Below are 18,059 nucleotides of genomic sequence, written 5' to 3'. Positions count from 1 at the left end.
ATACAGACATCATTATGCACTTATGAGGATACAACCGGGGCCCTTTATGACAATGAGATCTTTTGGGGTCGTGGCCAAATGTGGGGAGAGTTTAATAAGGGTGGAGACTACCTGTATTCTCTCCTCTTCATATGCCCCCTTTCCTTCCCCTCCGAGGCACCCTCTCCGCAACTGAAGACGTTCAGTACTTCCTGTTTCCTAAGACCGCATCCAACCCAGGCTCCTGGTCCCTGGGAGCATAGGGGCTCCAGGACTGCCTGGCCCCCAGAGTCTCTATTCCCTCAGTGTTCATAAGTTTTATCGCCAGATGACCTATTTCAAATGAAGAAACACAGCAATTACAAAAACTTTAGGATTAGCATATCACCTGGAAGAGATTTCAAAGAAAAAAGCTATTTCTCAGGGTAGACTGTCAGGCAGCAGAACAAAAAGATATGTTATTACTGGCCTAGGGGTCCCAAGCTTCCAAAAAGGCGTTGCAGAAGCTAACCAACCCTACCATCTCACTAAGAAACACCAAGTAGCACAGAGAGGAAAAGTCTAAGCTTTAAGGTTTGTCTGACTCCTTGATCCGAAAGCTTGGACAAGTTCCTGTAAGATGGACATGAGACTACCAAGAGCTTTCCAGCATCTCCTAGCCATCTTCTGCAAATTAAATTAAAAGCAGAAAAGACTAGTTAACACAGTGCCTGGCACACAGAGGCACTCTTTCTACTCTTACGCAAAGCACCTTGTCTGGTCATCTAGATGGAGTTAGTTGCCAAGTATATTCTATCTTACAGAGAGAAGACAGGGGTGTCTTGTGAAAATAAGACTTGCTCCCAAGGTTCCTTTCAATGTGCCAAGCAGGAGACCTCCTATTCCACCGCACGACAAAACCAGCTGGTACATCAGCTGGTTGTGCCTGGACCAATCACCAGCTGTGACTGGACCCACCAGTCACAACTCCTTCTAGTGATGACCTCTGGGGCCCCACAGGAGGTGGGCAAGATGGGAACCAGTGGTGCAGTGGAGTGGGTGGAATATATCCTGCTCAGAGAAGGTAACTTTGACTGATGATATTTCACAGTGATGATTACGTAACTGATCAATTTCCAAGCACAGTTTCCGGTTACCGCCATTCTGAAGAGTCATTAACATTAGGATACTCACATGACTAAGAGGTCAGTAAGCACAAAAATACTCTGCAATCTGAAGGCCCCATGACAGGCACTGGCAGACATTCCCCTCCCGACCTCACCAAGAGACCCTGACCACGGAAGGTATGAACATCTTCACCTTCCTTCCCTATCTGTATCCATCTCTCTCACAGCTTTCTTCTCTAGATTGACCTGCACATCAACAAAAACACAAATGTTGGTGGTAATAACTAGTGTGTAAGCTATTGCTGAAACTATAGAGCTATAAATATCAGTGCACAGATATAGGTAGTATCCATCTCATAAATAAGTGAAATTTCAAAGTAACCCAAGTGTTTGGAACTCAGATGCTTTCCCACCTTAAGAAGATGCTATAAAAGCTTGTTAGGGCCCCACACCAGCCATTAATCCACAGTGCAGCTGAAACATTCTCCATATTCATCCATAATACAAAAGGAAGAAAACAAAGCTTCCCCTCTTCAGCTCAGAATTTCTGTTTTAAACCAAACTACAGTCACAGCTGTTCCTTGAAATGGCCCTCTTTCAGCCAGCCTGGCTCTGAAATTTATTTCTAATGACGCCTATGTGCTTAAAAATAAAAGAGTATTAATATGTCAAGGGGGAGTGGGAAGTGGACTGAGTTCAAAAGTGGCCCCCCTCTCCAAATTTCAAGCCCACACATAACCTGTGCATGTGACCTTATTTGGAAATAGGGTCATTGTAGCGGTACTGTGACCAAGAAGATTAACACAAGGCATTACTGGATTGAGGTTGACCCTCATCCAGTGATTCATGTTCTTATAAGAGGAAAATTCACACATATCGAAAAGAGAGAGAGAGAGAGACTTCCCTGGTGGTCCAGTGGCTAAGACTCCATGCTCCCAACGCAGGGGGCCCGGGTTTGATCCTCAGTGTTGAACTAGATTCCACATGCCCCACCTAAGAGTTTGCATGACACAACTAAAGATCCCCAAAAATCTCCCATACCACCACCAAAATCAGAGGTCCTGATGCTGCATCTAAGACTCTGTACAGTCAAATAAACAAATATTAAAAAAGAAAGTGATAAAAAAGATACAGAGAGAATAACACCTATTTGAAGATGGAGGCAGAGTCTGTAGTGATGTATCTACACACCAAGGGCAGCAAGGATTGTCAGAAACCACCAGAATCTAAGAGACAAGCTCATTTTCCAGAGCCCCCAGGAAAACTAACCCTGCCTGCACCCTACTTCAGACTTCTCGCCTCCAGAACTGTGAGAGAATTCAGTTTGACTGTTTGAAGTCCCAGCATGTAGTCAGTTGTCACAGCAGCCCCAGGAAACTAATCCAGGAAGTAAATACCTACCAGTGTAGAAATCTGGCAGGAGGGGAAGCACCAGAAAAGAAAATACACTTTCTTACTGAGAAGTCTGTACTTATTGTGTTCCTTCTTCCCCTGGCCAAGAACTCTCCCAAATACTGTTTGCATTGACATCAGGGTGTGTGACTACTGGGAGTTTTTCACATACTGTTCGGTTCCTGTGGTTACAGCTGAAAATCACATCAGAATGGGGTGGGGAGTGACAGGGGAGGAGGGAGGCCCAAGAGAAAGGGGACATATATAAATACACACACACACACACGTGCTTAGTTGCCCAGCTGTGTCCAACTGTGTCCCCATGGATTGTAGCCTACCAGGCTCCTCTGTTTATGGGAATTCTCTAGGCAGGAATACTGGAGTGGGTTGCCATGCCCTTCTCCAGGGGATCTTTCCAACCCAGGGATCAAGCCCAGGTTTCCTGTATTGCAGGCAGATTCTTTACCATCTAATAGCTCAAGAGGTATTTGTGATATAGCAAAAAGTAATACAACATCGTAAAGCCACTATGCATGCGTGCTGAGTCGTGTCCTGCTCTTTGCGAACCCATGGACGGTAGTCCACCAGGCTCCTCTGTCCATGGGATTCTCCAGACAAGAATACTGGAGTGGGTTGCCATTCTCTTTTTCAGGGTATCTTCCCTACTCGGGGATCAAACCCGCATCTCCTGTGTCTCCTGCATTGGCAGGCAGAATCTTTACCACGGAGCCTCCTGGGAAGCCCTATACTCCAATAACAAATAAAAAAAAGAAACATATAAAGATGGAAAAAGGAACTGAGCCAATAAAGACAACTCATTTCCTTTCAAGGACAGTGTTGGGGCAAGAAAGGTGGACGGATGTTTCAAGAGCTGCTTCCAAATTCAACCCAAGTTCAGCCTTTCCCAGGTATTGAATTGGCCAAAAGATTAATTTGGGTTTTTCCAAATGGTATGGAAAATCTGAATGAATCTTTTGGCCAACCCCACAGTTGACCAGCTAGGAATGCTGCTTGCTTCCTAGAGGCTAATGCTTTCTCAACAAGAATCCTCCCTCCCAACCATGGCCCCAAAGAGCCTTGGAGTCCTTATAATTCCTAAATCCCTGAGCTCTCTGGGAAGACACTTCAATGTGTGTGTGTGCACGTGTACAAACTCATGGACACTTTTATATATCAAGGCATATTTTCCCTTTTGGTTCTTACCCTACCAGGCTACACATTGCTTACCTTTCTCGTCTCTGTTCTTTATTTTTACTTGTGTCTTCAAAGACCAAGTGAAGAATGACTTATACCCATTTTCTAACACTCAGGAGAAAAAACGAAAATAAGAGTCTAGTGTATTTCACAGTTTTGTCTGGGCTGAGTCCTAGTACTACCTCCAATATTCAGGGATAAAAGCAGGAAACTACTTTTCATTCATATTCAACAGATATTTATTGGACACCTGGATGTGAAAAGCACTCTTTTCTGTTCTGGGGATAAAGCGATAAAAAAATAAACGTCGGACTTCCATGGAGGTTCAGTGATTTTAAGACTCTGTGCTTCTAAAGCAAAGGACGCCAGGTTTGATCCCTGGTCAAACAGATTCCGTGTAGTATGGCCAAACAAACAAAATTCTCCTTGTATAGCTTAAACTCTAATAGAAAGTAAGTTGAATAAATACAGTATGGTTGTGCTAAGAGCTAAAGAGTTAATACATGCAGAGAAAGGGGCTTGAAAGTATACATGTAGGGTAAGGAAGCAACATTGTCATCAGAGTGCCCTTAACAGGTCTCACTGAGCAGGAGGTCTCTGAGCAAGCCCTGAAGGAAGGGAAGAAACAATGGAGTAACTGGGGAAGAGTGTTCCAGCAGAGGGGTCAGCATGTGCAAAGGTCCTGAGGCAGGCATATGGCTGGTGCAGCTGTTGAAGAGTGAGGAGGCTAATGTGGCTACAAGCAGGGCTGGAAATTGAACAACAGCAGATGAGGCCAGAGGTAAGAGCAGGCTAGATTATCCTGGACCACACAAGGCATGAAAGAGGACTTTTCTCTGAGTGTTCTGAGGAACTTTGGGAAGACTGAACAGAGTTAAGACTTAAATGGGTGCAAGACCTTTGGTGGGTCATTGATCTGAGTATCAGTTTTCTTGCCCCTAAAATGGAAAGGCCATGCCAAGTAAATATCTAAGCTCTCTTCTAGGTGTAAAAATTGATTTTTAGACATCTAGAGAATGTTCGGTTCCCACAGAACAGATAATAAAACCATGACCTTCTGCCCATCTTCACTTCTCTCTGGTGCTTAAAAGTTGACACAGTGACCCAGGCTTGGAAGGGAGCCTGGTTATGAGAGATGGTGTGATTATAGCAAACGCCTGGGACCTGAGTGAGTCCCCCAGGAACACGTGGGGTGTCCTCAATGATGCCGACATTCACCCGGCCCTCTAACACCCAGCCACCTGTTCCCCGTCTCGGCAATCCAGGGCACTCTCTGTACAGAACAAGGCAGTGGCCAAAGGAGATCAAATATGTGTTTGCTTCCCATTAAATACAAATCTAAAAATAAGCATTTTCCTTTCTCATCATTTCACATCACGCATGGAGAGTTCACTTTAATTTTCAAGTCCGTTTACTTCATTTCAGGGAAGTTTGGGAGCTTTGAATAGAATCCACCCTGCAGGCTTCTTGCCTGGATCAGCAAGTCTGTCTGTTTTCAGTCCCCCTTGATACTTTTTACTCCTCTGCCCTTCCAAAAGCAAAATCCCACAGCAATGCACAACAAAGTTTCCTCTTGTTTTAATATCTCTACTTCTCAAAGAGGAAACCACGACTCTTAGGACCTTCCCCTAGCTGCTCAGAGCAGAATCACAGCTGGCCTCTCTACTGTTTGACTCAGACCTACGTTTGCATATGTACTGGGTTGGCTAAAACATTTGTTCAGGTTTTTCCATCCACTTATACAGGAAAACCCGAATGAAGTTTTTGGCCAACCCCAAAACAGGGCTTTACCAAGCAATCTTTGTACTTCTGAATAGACCCCACAGTATTATCTTAATACCGATATTACTAGCCTATCAGAACCTCTTTTATCAGTGACTTAAAGAACACCATCCCTTATCAGCACAGTGTGTTATTAATGACAATTATAGTCTAAGCGTATGAGAGAAGCTTCTAGAAAACAAGCAAGGAGCAAAAACTATGACGACTCTGGATTCCGACCACCTCACTGTGAACAACAGGTAACTGATCAGAGATCTGGGACCTCCAACACTGTGTGTTCCCCACGCCAGAGCAGCGCCTAAAATATAACAAATACTCTAGCAATGTCTGTTTCGTAAGCAAATGAAGGAAAATTGCAAACACCCGTGAAACTTGGCACTGGAGCCCGACCCCCTTCTTTCTACACTTTTCTCACTTGACTTTGCCTGTTAGATGGATCTAGAAACCAACGTACAAAGCAGAGAGCCCAGGGTGACGGATGGAGAGCACAGAGCGTGCGCCTGCATCACCGAGGTCCCCAGCAGGAAGGGCACAGAGCAACTTCCACCCAGATTGGCTGGCAAGAGCTTAAGAAATTAGAGGAGAGACAATTTCCTCTTCCAGCTTATTTCCATCAGCCGCGTCACCATCTTCAGCGGTTGTGTCCAGGCAGCGAGAAGGCCTGGCCCAGGCTGGCTTATGTCTCCTGTGAACACAGAGGACTCAGTCCCTGCTCTTGGGAACTGGCCTGGTCTTACCTCCGCAGCAGGAACTCCCTCCGGCGGCCGGCAGTGTAGCACAATCATGCCTTCGATGGGTACCTCCCTTCCCTGTGGGTCTTGCTCAAAGTTTTTCCGTAAATCTGCAAAGAATGGGAAAGATATGACACTTTGCTCTGGGGCCAGGAAGATCCACATTTGCTCCAAAGATGATAAAACAGTGAGCTTAATGTCACAATCTAGACACACACACACACACACATACCCACCCTGGTTTCAGGAGTTACAGAATCTAAGAATCCTTTTCCTGAATATTCACAAACACATTTCAAATAAGCCTTAATCAAACTGTCCCTAATGTTCTCTACTGATATGATGGATAGAAGATTTACTAGGAGAGCAGGAAAGAAAAAACTCATTACTTCATGAGTCTTTGCTAGCATTATCTACTTAGCATCTGATAAAACACTTGGTCTAATAAATTGCCATCCACAGCTATTATGCAGCTGAGGTGCACGTGATTTTTTTTTTTTATTAACTAAAGAATGCATTATTAATTTGTAACCTCTGCATTCCCTTCGCCTCTAGGGAGCTCTAGAAGATGGTAATAAGGGTGTGATTACCTATTAGTCTTTTATTTGTAACTAGGGAGAAGAGGCAACATTCAACCACAACAAAATCTATAACCTATCCAACCAAACATATAATTAAAAAATACAACGCCCTCCAGTCCAGCAACAACACTGGGCATCCAGTAGTGTCTTTCTTGGAAGACTCCAGGCTGTTTGCAAACAAGCTGCACCATTAACCTTTTACACGTAGATGGGTGACCCTTGGAGGGGTTAATTGGCTTGCCAGCGGTCACAGAGAATATCAACGCCAGGGATGGGGAAGAATTTACCGTGTGTCCAGACATTAGTCTCTGAGTACTCACTAACAAATCTTTTTCAGGGAAAAGGACACACACGGGGACAGTTGAGAAAGAGAAAGACTATCATTTGCATGGCTTTCTACTTAAGCATATGCTTCATTAACAAGAGTGGGAGTTGGCCTCTACTTCTTTTGGAGGTGTCACAACAACACTTTGATAATTTAACCTCACAAGCTTATTTCTGCTGTCATTTGAAAGCCTGGGATAGTGGGGTGAAGACAGTTTGACAAGCCTTCCTCAAGACCTCCCCCTCCCTCCCGGACAATGTATTTTTCTTCAACCGAGGATCTCAAATTACAGGCTGTGGATTTATTGATTTAATTTTCTTTAGTGCTTACAATAACATGAAATATGTTCTCTGTAAAGAGCAGAGCTTCAGAATCAGTTACATCTGTATAAACGGTATAAATACATTAAACTTGCTTTTAGCAAGTCAGAAACACGCCATGAATAACAAGCCCAGCAATCCATGTATTCACTTTCTTTGGAATTTTACTCTTCATGTTTTCCCTCCCAGAGGCGACTGATGTCTTTTGTCAGCTAGGCTGTCTACTTGGAGATCATCGTGAGTGTATGTGAAACCAAGGATCTTACAAGGACTCACACTGAAGGCAGGTGGCAGGATCTATTTTCCTGTCTCTCTGCTGTCCTCCCAAATCATAAAGCCAAGCTTCCTTCTATTAGAGATCTGTAAATTGTCACTGCAGATCTGCAAATTGCCACAGTCTTTACGACTCAGGATTTCTAATTCCAAGTTTGAGGAAGTTCACATAATTGATAACAAAACTATGAGTTATGGGGATGTGAATAAGCTCTGGAATGAAAAATCTCATGCTTCCTGCATAATTGGACCACTCATTCTCCTTTGCTCTCCCAGAAAGGATCACGGAGTCAAACCTCTTTCCAGGAATGTCCCTGGTGGTCCAGTGGTTTAGAATCTGTGCTGCAATGCAGAGGATGTGGGTTCAATCCCTGGTTGGGGAACTAAGATCCCGCACGCCCTGGGAAAACTAAGCAGGTGGACTACGACTACTGAGCCTGCACACCAAAACAAAAGGTCTCACAGAATGCAAAGAAGTTCCTGTGTGCCACAACTGAGGCCTGATGCAGCCAAACAAATCAATAAATAGATTTTTAAAAAATCCTCATTCCTTATGACTAATTTACTCATCAGGGCTACAGTCAACCCCCTTATTCATGGCGGATATAGTCCAAGAACCCAGTGGATGCCTGAAACCACAGACAGTATCAAATCCTATATATCCTGTTTTGTTTTTTTTTTTCCTATGCATACAATCCCTATGATAAAGTTCAATTTATAAAGCAGGCCCAGTAAGAGATCAACACTACTAAGACTAAAATAGAACAATTATAACAGTATACTGTAATAAATGTTACATGAATATAGTCTCTCTCAAAATATCTTACTGGACAAATGGAACGCTTTTCTATCTTAACTAAGCACTTCAGTGTGGTGGCTCTAACACTTTTTGTTTGAGGGGCGACAGTAAAACTAACACAGATTTCTTTTCCCTTCTTCACAGTTTTATGGAGAGAAGATTCATGCTGACCACAGATCTTAAGAAGCTCAGCATATAATTTTTTTCTCTTTCCTTACTAAGTCCTTATTAAGAACTTCCACTTTTTCACTTAAAGAAAGCACTTTTCAGCATTTCTTCGGTGTCCCTGAATTTCCAGCATCACTATCCTTATGCGTTGGGTCCATTATTAATTAAAACAAGGGTTACTTGAACACAAGTACTGTCACACCAGGACAGTTGATCCAAAAACCAAGACAGCTACTAAGATTAATGCGCAGGACACGCTGGACGGAGAGATGATTCACTTCCCGGGCAGGATGCAGGTGGATGGCAGGAGATTTCATCCTGCTGCTCGGCACAGCACATGACTTAAAGCTTGGGAATTGTTTATTTCTGAAATTTTCCATTGAATATTTTCAGACTAAGGTTGACTGTGGGTAACTGAAACCACAGATAACAGAGATGACTCTGTACTGAAATGAGCCTGTTGCAGAGTGCGGGTGACTCTTACATGACACATCAGTTTGCTAACGGAAAGAAATGGTGGTATTTTTGTGCCTAATTCTGTTGGGTTTGTTTGCCACTTTTTCCTCTTCTTTGACTGTTTTGTTTTCGAAAAGGAACTCTTACCCAGGGCTGCTACACAATGATTGCAGTTTTGACAACACCAAATAATCTGCATTCAACCCAATGAAGCACAGAAAACAGACAATGGGAATTTCTATTTTGTCTTATACTATTTCTATTTTGTCTTCTATTTCCTTTCTTTGCTCACTTGAAATGGAAATGGTAACAAAATGCAGAGTTTTGGGCTATTTCCACACATCAGCGAATGAGAAGAAACTAGAGTGAAGTCATTTTCCCTCCACACTCCCACCTGCTTAAGGAAGTAGGTAAGCAAATATAAAGAAAGAAAACCCTGAGGATTTCTTTGGTGGTGGAGGATTTCTCTGGTGTTCCAGTGGCTAAGACTTGGTGCTCCCAAAGCAGGGGGTCTGGTTCAATCCCTGGTCAGGGAACTAGATCCCATGTCCCACAACTGAAAGATTCCACGTGCTGCAACGGAGACCTGGAGCAGCCAGTTAAATAAATCTTTAAAAAAAAAAAAAAAGGAAGGAAAATCCTGTATTGACACTGGGATATAGGAAAGAGTATTGTCTATAAGCAAGAAGCTAGGAGAAATTTCTTTTTGATCTCATACAGTCAGGATCAGATTGAAGAAAGGACCCACACAAAGCCCTGATCTTTCCAATTGACATTGGCAATCACTGTTGAAGTTTTCCAACAAGAAGTATATATCCACTTCTAACTGTGGAGATAGGAAGGTTAAAAGCAGAAGACAGAGGGTCAGGCAACAACTGTGGTGTCATAAACATGGATCCAACTCATCAAAGGTAGCCCCATCACAGACCAGGTATCACACTGAATAAGAAGCCCAAGTGTCAGAGTTCTGGCTTGTGCCTAATCCTGGTGGCAGGAACTCTGGTACTTTCGATTCCCAGGAGGACAAACATACCAGACTAATTCCAGATTGCTACTAAATATACCAAAATTTATACAAATAAATTCTTAGACATAGAAGTAAATGATTTCAGCTCTACCTATGATTCTCACCATAGGTCACTCAATCTAGTTTTGCTGTTTGTTTGTTTAGGCTTTTTGTTTCTGATTTTGTACTTTTCTTGACCCTGCCAGGCAGCTTGCAGGATATTAGTTCCCGACCAGGGATTGAACCCAGGCTCCTGGCAGTGAAAAACATACAATCCTAACCACTGGACCACCAGGGAATTCCTGATAACTTCTGAATTAGCAAACTAGATACTTTTATCACCTATGCTAGTTCTAAGGCGTGAAAGGTTCACAGAGAAAATTGTGTCAATTCCAACAGTAAGAAAAACATCCCCAGTCTTGTAAAAAGAATTAGACTACAAATGAAGGAGACAAACCATAGAACTGAAATGGCTTCCTCTAAGACTGGAAACAAGAGGCACTTTTGGAGAGCTTCTAATTTATTTAAAATCAAAAGGAAATAGTAACTGAGAATCTAGAGTAGGGATTTATAAATAGGATAACATCTGAGATCAAGAAAACTGCCACTATGCATAAAAAACAACAACAACAACATAACTGCTGAATTAGAACTATATGTCATGGAGACAGTAAACAGCATACTGAAGATTGCTGAAAATTGAATAGTAAAACAGAAGACAGATTTGTCAGGATCCAGGCAAGACACAGAAAAGCACACAGTTGTTTTAACAGAAAATATTAATGTAAAAATTGAAGGGCTAAATAGGCAAAAGGGGAACTCCTAGGAGCTGTTCCCATCCCAGGGATGGGGGGTGAGGGAACCAAAGGAAGAGACTGAGGTTACAGAACTTGAAGCTTAGAGAGGGCTCTACTCTCCAAGGAGAGGGCACAGTGTGCTGGCATCTCAGGAACTTGGAAGAGGAACCCAGGACTTCAGACCTAGATCTCTGAAGAAGGGCTGGTGGTGCTGGCATCTCTTGGAGGAGAGGGATGGGGTGCAGCACGTAATAAAGCTGGATCTGGAATTGCTTTTAAAAAGTACGTGGGAAACAAGAAGCTGCTGCCACTTCTATACAGAAATTCTGCTGGGATGATGTTGACAGAGACAGAAAATGAACACAAAGTAGTAGCCTTCCCTTCCTTTCACTCTGCAGGCTTCTCTGGCGCCCCCCTATTGGTGGAACCTTACAGGGAGCTAGGGTCTATCCCTAGCTTCGCAAAATACAAACCATTTGTGTTAGAGATGGCAGTAGCTTAGTATCCAGCAGACCCTAGTTTAAGAAATGTCCTCCAGGAGAACTCTAATAATTATATATTCTATATCTCTTTTCCTCACTCGATCATCAGTTCAATGAGTATGGGCTTTATGTCTGAGATATTCATTCTTATAGTCCCAGTGCCTACTGATATAGGAAAGGTTCTTAGTATCAATAAACATAAGCTGAACACATGAGCTAGGAGGAAATGACAAAATGACAAATGAGTCTGCCAGAAAAAGGATGAAATAAATAACAAAAGAAAATGCTGAGTTAGAGAAATACAATTTAAATACAATAGTTAGTTTAGAAGGAGACAGTAAGTGTAAAGAAAATAAATGATAATTAAATTAATAATGATAAAATTAAGTCTTCTCTGAGTTCAGAAAAAACTTGAGTTTGCAAAAGAGCTCACTAGATACAAGGCAAAATAATTTGGAAAAAGAAAAACTGTTCTAGGTATATTATAGTTGAAATTTTGAACAAAATTTTTAAAACTGTAAAAAATAATTTTACAAGTATTTTACAATAAATAAACAGAAGTAAGTAAAATTTTCATGAAGGATTAATATTGTTAAATGTCTTTTATGCAAAGCCAGCTATAGATTCAATGCAATCCCTATCAAAATCCCACTGTCATTTTCATGGAAAAAGAGAAGAAATTCTAAATTTAGCATGGAACCACAAGAGACACTTCAGAGCCACAACAATCTTGAGAAAAAAGAACACAGCTGGGCGCATGACATTTCCTGATTTCATACTACACCACAAAGCAACAGTAATCAAACAGCATGGTACAGGTATAAAAACAGGCAAATAGATGAAAGAAATAGAATCAAGAGCTCAGAAATAAACCTTCATATATAGAGCTAAGTAATAATTGAAACAAGATTCAAGTGTACCAAATGGGAAAAAGACAGTCTCTTCACTAGTGGTGCTGGAAAATTTGGATATATGCAAATGTAAAAGAATGAAATGTGAAACAGAAGAACCTTTCCCTTACATCACACAGAAAAGTTAACTTGAAGTGGATCAAAGACTTACACATAAAACCTGAAACTGTGAAATTCCTACAGGAAAACAGAGGTGAAAAACAGCCCTTGCCAATCACATTTTTGTATATGACACCAAAATCACAAGCAACAACGACTATATAAAATTAAAAGACTTATGTGCAGCAAAAGAAATGATCAATGTGAAAGGCAACCTGAGGAATGAGAGAAAATATTTTCAAACTATGTATCTGATAGGGGATTATATCCAAAACACACAGGGAATTCATTCAACTCAATAGTAAAAACAAAATAATCCAATCCAAATCAAAAATGAGCAAAGGACCCAAACAGACTTTTTCCAAAGAAGATATGCAAATGGCCAGTGTGTACATGACAAGGTGTTCAACATCACTAAATAAAGAAATGCAAAAATCAAATCCAACCCACTCCTATTAGAATGGCCAATATCAGCTCTTGTTAAGGGCTAATGCAGCTAATGACTTTCAGTTGAAGCCAGAGCTTATTTACCATTCTGAAAATTGATGGCCCTTAAGAAGGATGCTAAATTTACTCTGCCAGTGTTCTATAACAGAACAACAAAGCCTGGATAATAACTCATCTGTCTACAACCTGATTTGCTGACTATTTTAAGACCATTGTTGAGATTTTGTTGACAATGTACCTGGTCATCCAAGAGTTCTAATGGAGATGCACAATATTAATTCTGTTTTCATGCCTTTAATAAAGCAAAGCACAGTGAAATGAGGTATGCCTGTATCTGTTTGAATTGTTGGTCTGCCACTTACTAGCACCTTGACTTGATAAGTACCTTTATTTCTCTTTGCCTCAGATTCCTCATCTGGAAAATGAACATACTAATTTCTATCACATATAGTTGGGTCTGAATGAAATGCTAATATGTGTACAATCCTTTTAAGAGCACTGTGTACATAACAGGACTTAATTAAGGTCACATCTATTATTATATCCTATTATAAAGCCATGATTATTAAAAGACCTTGGCATTAATCAATATACAAATTGTTTAATAAACTACAATTTCAAAGGCACTCAAATGAAAACATAAGTTAGCAACTTAGCAGCAGCAGCAGTATATGATATATACTAAATATACAACGTACAAATTAGGATGGCCTTTTGGATAAAAAGATAAAGTGCGATCTATGTCTTATTTCATACCAAAATAAATCCCATCTTAATAAAAATATTATCTACAAAGCCACAGCAGTAATAAAATACTTATTGGATCTTAAGTTAGGAAAGCCTTTTATAAACCCAAAATTGGAGGAAGAATACCTTAGGAAATGATCAGCAGATACTGTTTTGTCAAAACTGAGACCTGTTTTCACTTAAAACACTACAAGAAAAATTATAGGCAGAGGTTTAACAGTCTTAATATATTATAAAGGGCACATTTGGAACAAAGTGAGAAGGATAAATACCCTAAAATAAAATGCCAATGGGGCATGAAAACATAACTTACAAAAGAAGGACACAAATGAATAATATACTTAAGTGTCAATATCACTAATTGTTACTGAAATACTAATTTAAAAAGCATCAGTATGTCTCTTTACTCTTCCAAGCAGTCTCTGTTTTGTTTCTTTGTTTTAAAGGATAGCTTCCAGTTTTAGGAAGAGTACAGAGAACTGAATGAAAAGAGCCTCTTGAAAGTGAAAGTGGAGAGTGAAAAAGTTGGCTTAAAACTCAACATTCAGAAAACTAAGATTATGGCATCTAGTCCCATCACTTCATGGCAAATAGATAAGGAAACAATGAAAACAGTGACAGACTGTATTTTGGGGCTCCAAAATCACTGCAGATGGTGACTGCGGTCATGAAATTAAAAGACACTTGCTCCTTGGAAGAAAAGTTATGACCAACCTAGCAGCATATTAAAAAGCAGAGACATTACTTTGTCAACAAAGGTCTGTCTAGTCAAGGCTATGGTTTTTCCAGTAGACATGTATGGATGTGAGAGTTGGACTATAAAGAAAGCTGAGCACCGAAGAACTGATGCTTTTGAACTGTGGTGTTGGAGAAGACTCTTGAGAGCCCCTTGGTCTGCAAGGAGATCCGACCAGTCCATCCTAAAGGAAATCAGTCCTCAATGTTCATTGGAAGGACTGATGCTGAAGCTGAAACTCCAATACTTTGGCCACCTCATGCGAAGAGTTGACTCATTGGAAAAGACCTTGATGCTGGGAAAGATTGAAGGCAGGAGGAGAAGAGGATGACAGAGGATGAGACGGTTGGATGGCATCACCGACTCGATGGACATGAGTTTGATGGCAAGCTCTGGGAGTTGGTGAGGGACAGGCAAGCCTAGTGTACTGCAGTCCATGGGGTCGCAAAGAGTCAGACACGACTGAGCGACTAAACTGATTGACTAAGAGAACTGAATAGCCTTAAACATTGCTAGGAGAACTGAAAATGGCTAAACAAGAAACCTATAATACGTACCAAATGTCCTTAAAAGTTAATTTAGGAGTTCATTATCTAATAAATAAATACTGGTATATTCATAAAACCAAATATTATTTGGCAATAAAAATAAAGAATGGGTACATGCTATGATGTAGAGGAATCTTGAAAACACAATGCTAAATGAAAAAAATGAGTTAGAAAAGACCATATATAGTATGATTCCATTTGTTAAAAAAAAAAAAAATGTCCAAAATAGGTAAATACATATAGTCAGAAAGTTGATAAGCATTTAATTAGGGCTGCAGGTGAGGTGGGGGGAAGGGCTGGGAATGCTTCTATTTTATGTGCTAAAAGTATTCTCAATTGGACTCTGGTTATAATTGCACAGGGCATCCTTGGTGGCTCAGTGGTAAAGAATCCGCCTGCCAATGCAGGAGATGTGGGTTCAATCCCTGTCCTAGGAAGACCCCTTGGAGAAAAAAATGGCAACCCACTCCAGTATTCTTGCCTGGAAAAGCCATTGATAGAGAAGCCTGGCAGGCTATAGTCCATGGGGTCACAAAGAATTGGACACTACTTAGCAACTAAACAACAATGATAATCACACAATTCTGAGAGCAAACTAAACACTATTAAATTATACGTTTTAAATAGATGAATTAATTGCAAAGTCATATGGATTAAATCTCAGTAGAGCTATTATTAAAAAGAGTTCATTTATATGATTCAGTAATTCCACTACTAAAATTTTCTAAGAAAACTATTAAAGAGCTATATAGAAATATGTAGCATAGTGATATTCTTCAAATCATCATTTACAATGCTGAATGATTGCTAATAATCTAAATATTTAATCATATGGGAATGGTTAATATCTTTTTGTGCATTCATATAATGTAATACTATGCCAACTTTAAAAAAAAAAGCTCAAAGGATATTTTAAATTACAAGTAAATGCTTGAATAAATTACTAAGTAAGATAAAATGGTATTCAGTGAGTGATCTCTTTTATCTATTTTTTAATATATAAGGATGGTACTCCTCCAAATGTAAAAATTATCATTTTATAGAATGCGTTTATATCTAAATGAAAGTAGGTACATTTGCTTTAGAAACTTGTTTCAGTGGGTAACCCTTCTCTTAATTTGCTTCCAGGTTTTCCATAAATGTGTAACAGCCTTATTCAGAATTCACTCACACTGTTGGTCATGGCCAGACACTGTGCCAGGCAGCAGGGGTACATTACTGAACTTGACCCAGACCATTCCAGTCTTCCTACAGCATACACTCCAGCAGGGAGGATAGATAATATTTAAACAAGCCTGATGGCTCTGCAGTAAAGATTCCGCCCACGATGCAGGAGCTGCAGGTTCGATCCCTAGGTCGGGAAGATCCCCTGGAGTAGGAAATGGCAACCCACTCCAGTATTCTTGCCTGGAGAATCCCATGGACAGAGGAGCCTGGTGAGCTACAGTCTATAGGGTCGCAAAGAGTCAGACATGACTGAGGCAACTTAGCACGCACTCAAGAGGTACAGGGATGAGTGTTGAAAGAGAGAAGTAGAAAGTTCCATAAAACTATATTACAGTAGGACGTACCTTAATCATTAGAGGAAAGGTTTTCAAAGCAAGGTATAGGTAGGAAGAGGCAGAGCATCTCACAGGCCTTTGCCGGACACACTATACCTCATTTACTATTTCCATCAGACTTTTACTTGCTTAAAACATTGTTTTATATATACATGCTCTCTGGTTTCTTTCTTACAAGTCTCTGCAAAATGCCTGCATAGCTACCTCTCTTTCCATAAGTTAGCACATCCCATAAGGACACTCCTCTCTTAGACTTGGTCTTCTGTCCATATATATTGAAAGGATGGAATATAAATAGATTTCCACCTTCTGATCTCACTGATACTCATATCGTCTATGGAAAGAAAAAATAATAATTTTCCCATTATTTTGTAGAAGGGAACTGAACCAAGCTGCAGACACACACACATATCAAGACTGAAGATTTAAAAATGTTTAAATAGCAACTGGTATGGGATTGCTATATATGTCATAGGAAAAGCCCTAAAGAGAAATCACTCAGCATTTCAAAGATTTGCTACTGGATAATTATGGGAATATTCATTATACTGTTCATCTGTTTCTGCATTTTCTAAATTTTTCTGTGATGAATGTGGATTTCTTTTACAGCCAGAAAAAAAAAAAAAAAAGGTCCAAAAAAAGCCCCTCTTTCCTACAAGTTGTCAAAAGATTCTTTAAACTAGACCAAACTAAATCAGAAGCCAGGGAAGAAGTACATTTTGTTTCATTTTATTGTACCAAGTTTCACTCCTACGACATCTATTAAAGAAGGAAGCAAGAAGGACCATATTTTTCAGTCTTCAGTACATGCTGAGATAGTCATCCTAATGTGATTTTACTTATGGAAATCTCTGCAGATAAAGAGATCTTTCATCTGGTTCATTGCCTCCCTTCAGTACCTGGGTGGGTATACAGTAGTCACTAAATAAATATTTGTTGAATGGATAAACCAATCAGTGAGTTTCCATGTCAACTCATCTGAGTGATTATTATATACTAATATACCACATAAGTCTCCAATAGATAAATGTACTACAATGCTGTTAAAGTAACGCATGCTCATTCTCATCTTCATAGCTAGTGTGAAGGATACTAGCAAACATCAAGGCTGATCAATGTGGAGCATCACTGTTTCTGCTGCCTCTTCACCCCGCCGCCTGTTCAGTTCCTCAGCAGAATGCCAAGAAGGCACACAATGGCTGGAACCAAAGCAGGGAAGAGGAGGGAGAGGTGATGAAGCCAGGTATTTGGCTAACCTGTAAATCACACAATCAGCAACAAGACCAAGCAGGCAGCAGTACTCGCCAAGAAGTGGTCCATCTGCGGCCAGGCCATGGGAAGCAGCCGCCTCCCTTTCCTCACCTTCTGCCCTATTTGGCCTTTTTCTCATTTTCCTTTCATGCTACTATGTTAGAAAAGTCATTGTAGCACAGAAAAATCAATAAAAATTCAATTCCGAATAATAGTTCTTTGCAGCTCAGAAACACCAGGGAGTTATCGGCTCATTCAATGTTCTGGCAGTTAATGCAATGAAATAAAAATAATTTACTCATTCAAACCAAATCAGCCAGTGAAAAATCATAGTCTTTTTTTTTTTTTTTAATAGTCATAGTCATTT

General features: G+C 40.5%; 1 protein-coding gene across 4 annotated transcripts in view; it reads right to left on the bottom strand.

Annotated features, from left to right (window-relative positions):
* The window catches only part of UNC5D (unc-5 netrin receptor D), a 603,713-nt gene that overhangs the window by 214,589 nt on the left and 371,065 nt on the right, over nt 1-18,059 (bottom strand). For all 4 annotated transcript variants that reach the window (XM_043454535.1, XM_043454537.1, XM_043454536.1 and 1 more), the window contains exon 4: nt 6,191-6,294. In XM_043454535.1, the coding sequence (XP_043310470.1) occupies nt 6,191-6,294 (104 nt within the window). The remainder of the gene's footprint in view (nt 1-6,190; nt 6,295-18,059) is intronic.

Source organism: Cervus canadensis, chromosome 31 (genome assembly GCF_019320065.1).
Source record: "Cervus canadensis isolate Bull #8, Minnesota chromosome 31, ASM1932006v1, whole genome shotgun sequence".
NCBI classification, from domain to species: Eukaryota; Metazoa; Chordata; class Mammalia; order Artiodactyla; family Cervidae; genus Cervus; species Cervus canadensis.
Note: the sequence above shows the minus strand (reverse complement) of the source record. Positions and strands in the feature narration are given on the sequence as shown.